The 5,765-nt window shown below is 34.8% G+C and overlaps 1 protein-coding gene across 1 annotated transcript; it reads right to left on the bottom strand.

Annotated features, from left to right (window-relative positions):
• LOC141608038 (uncharacterized) lies at positions 1–1,263 on the bottom strand. The gene is made up of 2 exons (XM_074427389.1): positions 635–1,263; positions 1–355 (listed from the first exon to the last, which is right to left on the bottom strand). The coding sequence occupies exons 1-2, from the start codon at positions 1,261–1,263 to the stop codon at positions 1–3; spliced, it is 984 nt and encodes a 327-aa protein (XP_074283490.1).
• Between the last annotated feature and the right edge of the window lie 4,502 nt (positions 1,264–5,765).

The raw sequence follows: 5,765 nt of genomic DNA, 5'->3' as shown, positions 1-5,765 counted from the left end.
TCAATAACCAGTAGTCCAATGTAAGAAGATTCGATCATTGTCCTTTACTGGTCTTGAGACCTTGAGATTCACCCTGCTATGCATCTTCTCGATGATTTGGAGTGCTACTTTGTCTGGTCGTAGAAGAGTGAGCTCGTGTCTACTCTGATTTCTTTGCTTCCATAGATGGTAGATGCAAGCATTTATGGTAGCATTCACGATTCCCTTCTTGGTTTTAGAACCCATGATTCCCAATCCCCAGGTGAGCAGGTCGTGCCACGGTAGTGAGATCCCAAGCCGTTCCCCTACTCTGATGATAACCTTTCGACTATACAGACAATTGAAAAACAGATGCTCAATTTGTTCCGTATTGCTCCTGCAAATCCAACAGGTATTCTCGTTACAGATATTCAGTTTGTACAGTTTTTCGATGGTGTTCATATTATTGTGATGATATACCCATTAAATGAAACTATGTTTTGGTATGCTCCATTTATTCCAAACTAGACCATGCCAACTGAATTTCTGACCCTTTTCCCTAAGGAATTCATAACCCTTTGTAATGGTGTATTCCTTGTTTTGTTGGACTGTCCATATATTCTGGTGGTATGCTTCTATGAAAAGCTTCTTGGCTCGACAAATTCTCCTCTAATACCCGCTAGAATTGGTTGAGGATTCATAGGTCAGCCAAGGCATCCCTTTTATGTAAGTATCGTTAACCCATATGACCCATAAATGATCAGGTTTAGTAGCAATCCACCAGACTAGCTTTCCCACTGCAGCCCTGTTCCATTCCACATTATTTTTAAGATCCAAACCCCCTTTCTCTCTAGGCTTGCAGGCTTTCTCCCATGACACTAGATGGGATCCAATTAAATCAACTCCTACATCCCATAAGAAGTTCCTACAGATTACCTCAATTCTTACTATAACTCCACTTGGTAAAATGAACATTATAGCCCGGTAGTTATGAGGAGTTTTGAGTACATCCTTCACTAGGACCAATCTACCAGCAAAGGACAATTTCCTAGCTCCCAAACCCTTGATTATATCTTCCACTTTGTTTATAATAGGCTTGTAATCTTGTGCAATCAGTCTGGTAGTTTTTATGGGGACCCCTAGATATCTGAAAGGCAGGCTGCCTTCCACCATCCCAGAGATTTGCAAAATCTCATTTTTAAGGCCTGCTGGAACCCCATTGAAATAGTCATTAGACTTCCCCTTGCTCATGTTTAGACCTGAAGTCTTGGAGAATGTAGAGAAAGTTCTAAGATGAGTCGTCATTGAGTGAGCATCACCCTTTCTAAACAATAGTAGGTCATTAACAAACATTAAGTGAGACAACTTCAGAAAATTTAATGAGGCTATCGCAACCTATAAAAAATAAACGTGAAAGGTCTCTAACTAATGCAGCTAGGGAAGTCGGGGTCGAATCCACAGGGAGGCTATGTTGCTGTCTACTTGCTAATCGAAGTCTGTCGGTGTCACGAATGGGGGTTTAAGTTGTTTACTAAACTAAAGCAATAACAATTAAAATGACAAGAGTGAAAAGGATTGAGATCAAAAGGAGAGAAAGACGCTAGGATGTCGGTTCACCATGATTTCACACAATCCTGTTAAAGGTAAGGTCAGTCGGTCTGATGTGAGAAGGGTAAAGGAAAGGTCCTCTCGGTCCGCTATCTGCCCTAAAATACTACTAACTTAGCTTTCGCCCTCATTAGTGTAGTCTATTATTCATAACAGGTCTATTAAGTCCAATCTTTCGATCTAGGTCAGAATTTAATCGGGTTAACTAGTTTAGAAGCGTGCACTCAACTAAACAATTACAATTAAATTGCTATGAATCAATTCTCACAATCAGAACCGTCTAATCTACTTATAACATTATTGCTTCCCTATCATGGCTCCCCTAATACTAGCAATAAGGGATTTCGCTACGCATAAATGTAAATAAAATAATAATGAAAGATAAAGCAATACTAAACATGATATAAAGATGCAAACAGAATTAAATTAAATAGAAAGGGAGTAAGAGAGATTACACTAGAAAAAGATCCGGAAAAAAATAGAAAAGCAAAGTACGATAATTTGATGAAGGGGAAAAGAGAGAGAGCCTTAAACCTAATTAAGTCTCTCCTATTTATAGGAGAGATATTTATTCAACCTAAGATACGATAACAAGATATTAAAATCTTGCGTCAGATAGAAAAGTACTCGATCGAGGACATTAGAACTCCTCGATCGAGTAACTCCTAGCAAAAACCTCTCGATCGAGCACAAAAAGTACTCGATCGAGGACCATAAAAAAGGCACATCTCGATCGAACACAAAAAGTACTCGATCGAGCAATATAGCACTCGATTGAGTGGTTTCCAGCGCGTAATTCCTGCTTCGCGCATGGAATTTGAAACAGCCGCCATTTCTTCGTTTCTTTTCTGAAACAAGCGATTTTTGTGGCGTTGGAAAGCTAACAGGACAAGCTTTCACCTCCAATCTGAATCACTTTATTATCATTTGTATAACTCGAGATATGGCTCTTCAAAGTAGGCACTAGTTATATGAATCTCTTCCTTTGCTCGCCTAGCTACCTTACTTCTACGCGCATCACTAAATAGTAGTTTCCAAGCTCCGACTTAACTCATCTCCTAAATGCATGCATAAGGACATGTTCTAAGCTTGATTATGCTTCTCTTTAGTTCATTCCTGCAAATAGGACAAGAGAAACCAAAGTAGACAATTTGGGGGACATTTGTAGCTTAATACTACGAAATATGAATAGAAATGCGTGGAAATACGGTACAAAAAGTCTATATAAAATGCACGCATCAAACCTCCCCAAACGAAACCTTTTCTTGTCCCCAAGAAAACTATGTGAAAAACTAATGGAACAGAAAAGAAAACTCAGAGCTGTTGGAGTTTTTGTCTTCCACAATAGTGCATGAGAATATTATTAAATCTCATTAAGGAATATGCATGGGATATTCATTGGCAATACTAGTCAGCTGATCAACGTATATCGGTAATGGTTGGCCAACTAGGGTTTGACGTTACTGTCGTGAGACGGCGGTGTTCAGCTGATCCCTTTCTGTCACACCTAAAGCAACGAACCCCAACACGAAAGCTAATTAATTGTATCAGATACAGTTTAATTAGTCCCTTGATAAATTGACTAAGAGTTAGTTGATTAATTAATTTAGAGAGATATTGAGTTGTGAACTCGAGGCACGGAAATTATTATTTAATTATGCGATAATTAAATAATAAATTATTTGAGACGAGAATAAATGATTAAGTAGTTAATTGTTAAATTAGTACTAATTGACTAATGTGATTAGTATTGGTACGTAAAATATATGTGTTGCTGTACACGTATATTTACGGAGTGTTTTAGACGATATTAATCGGGAAGTATTTAAACATAAATCGATGTTTAAAGTAAAATTTACACGTATTTGTGCGACAAATATAAGAACCAAAATGGACCCGTAAATGGGACATTGGACCGTGTAAATGGAGTGTAGTGGATGATTATAATCATAATCATTTCACTTTGCTTGTTTTTCTTCCATAAGTCATCTTATGATCATTTGCATGTGATATAAGATTGGACAACAAATAAAACAAGTACACTCCCTTACTCCACCTACTCCCACTGGTTTTCCTCCTCCATATAGACCAACAATTGCTCATTTTACACACTACTTCATTTTTGTGTATTTTGCATGTGAATGAAGTTGTTGGTCTTTTCTCTCTAAAATTAATATAAATATTTTTACTAAGTTGTTAGTAAACAAAAATTGTTACTAAGATTGTTAGTAATATTTACATATTATCAAGGGTAATCTTACTAATACCTAGTTAATATTAGTAAGGTTGTTGGGTAAGTTCTTGGGTGCTTTTGAGAGGAGGCTTTCTCTTTGGAAGCTTGGGTTATGGAGGATCTTGCCATTGATAAATAGCTCAAGAACAACCAAGATGGTGATCTTGGTTGTGCCCAAATACTACGATTTTTCAATGTAAGGAATATTATTTTCCTCATCTTTTATATTAATATGCTTTTATATTGCATGCATGTTACATAGATCACATAAACACAAATTATGAGATAATTTAATTTTTAATTAGAGAGTCTGATTAGGATCTATGATCTTTTAAGTGGTATCAGAGCTTAGGCTTATAATTTGCATGTTGATTTTAAGCATATAAATAAATTATGAGATAATTTATAAAAACTCAAAAATTGTGTTAGAAGAGGTTTTAGCACGAAAATTTTTGGGCATGCATACTTACTGATCTCAAAAGGTTTGTGGTAAAATTTGGTGATTTATGAAGTTATTTTGCTATTTTTAATGATTTTTGGTAGAAAACCGAGTCAAAAATGCCGTATTTTTGTTAAGAGTTAACTAAAAATAGTTAAAAGTTGATTCAGGTCTTCACATTTTTATGGTGTTTCATGAATATTTTCTACAGATTGTATGTAAAATTTCGAAGGTTGGTTTGAAGTTTTGCATGTTTATTGATTTTATGAGCTAAAAGTCGATAAAAGTGAAATAAATTAATCATATACTCGAAACATTTGTTCCTGCCCTTGATAAATTTATGTACATTTAAAATTATGATTTAAAAGTTAAAAGTGAAATTTAAAATTTGATTTCACCTTGTTTTGATGTTTATTGGTTTTTGAGGTTAAAAACCGATAAATATCGATCTTTTTCTTCATAAAATTTTATCCGTATTTTTGGGCAATTTTTATGACATTTTGGTGTTCTTGGGAGTGTTCTAGAATATACAAAATTTTTGTTTCAATTTTTGGTAATATTTTCAATTATTTTGGATTTATTACTTAAAAGTTATGATTTTACAGATTAAATTAGCAAAATATCACCAAATCAAACTAATTATTCATCATCAAATTAGTGAGGACTAATTTTGAGGTCCAAAATAGTTTGGATAATTAGTTTGGACTTAAATGAGATTTAAGAGTTGATTATTTATTTTTACAAGTTAAAAATCGATTAAATCCACAAAACCGAGATGGATACCAACGATTGATAGATAGGGCGATTTTTGCATCATTTTACAGCATTATTAAGCATATTTATTTAAGTTGAATGTATTATTGTCATTTATTTAAAGTATTTATTTTGTTGTACCTAATATGGCCTAGTTTATTTTAATCGTTATTACCCGAAATGAATGGGAGTAACGATTTGTTTATAATTAAATACGATCTCGTATCGTCGGTTTGTAATTAATTAATAGTTTTATTTATTTTATTAATTAATGTATAATAGGAATAGCTATGTAATTTAAATTGTAATAGTTATTCTTACCGGCGTTTCCAAAAGACGGATTACATCGAGACAGAGTCTATTTTTGGAAGGTGTTCCAAATCCCACAATAAGAAGCCACTTTCGGAATGAAGGGGCAAGGGACCAAGGAGTTGGTTTCCGATATGTAATAGTCTAGTTTATTTTGACTAGGTGGCCATACTAGGATTATTCATATGCTTGCTTGTTTTTATTTTCGTGTATGCCAAAATTGCCATTCACATGCATTTTATTTTCGCGGTTGTCAATTCACGTCATTTACATTCACCGACTTAGTTCACTTATAGGGAATTTATGGCTAAATTGACAAGATCTCTTACATAACTAAAATTCAGATTAGCCTTACCAATTAGTAACACCTATGAATCCCTTGTTCATTAGAGCCACGCTCGCCCAAGCGGGGCGTTGTCTTTTTACCTTGGGTAAGTAGGGTGATAAACGGTTATCACACGCCAA

Source organism: Silene latifolia, chromosome 10 (assembly GCF_048544455.1).
Source record: "Silene latifolia isolate original U9 population chromosome 10, ASM4854445v1, whole genome shotgun sequence".
NCBI classification, from domain to species: Eukaryota; Viridiplantae; Streptophyta; class Magnoliopsida; order Caryophyllales; family Caryophyllaceae; genus Silene; species Silene latifolia.
The sequence above is the reverse complement of the archived record's forward strand: the minus strand, read 5'-3'. Positions and strand labels throughout refer to the sequence as shown.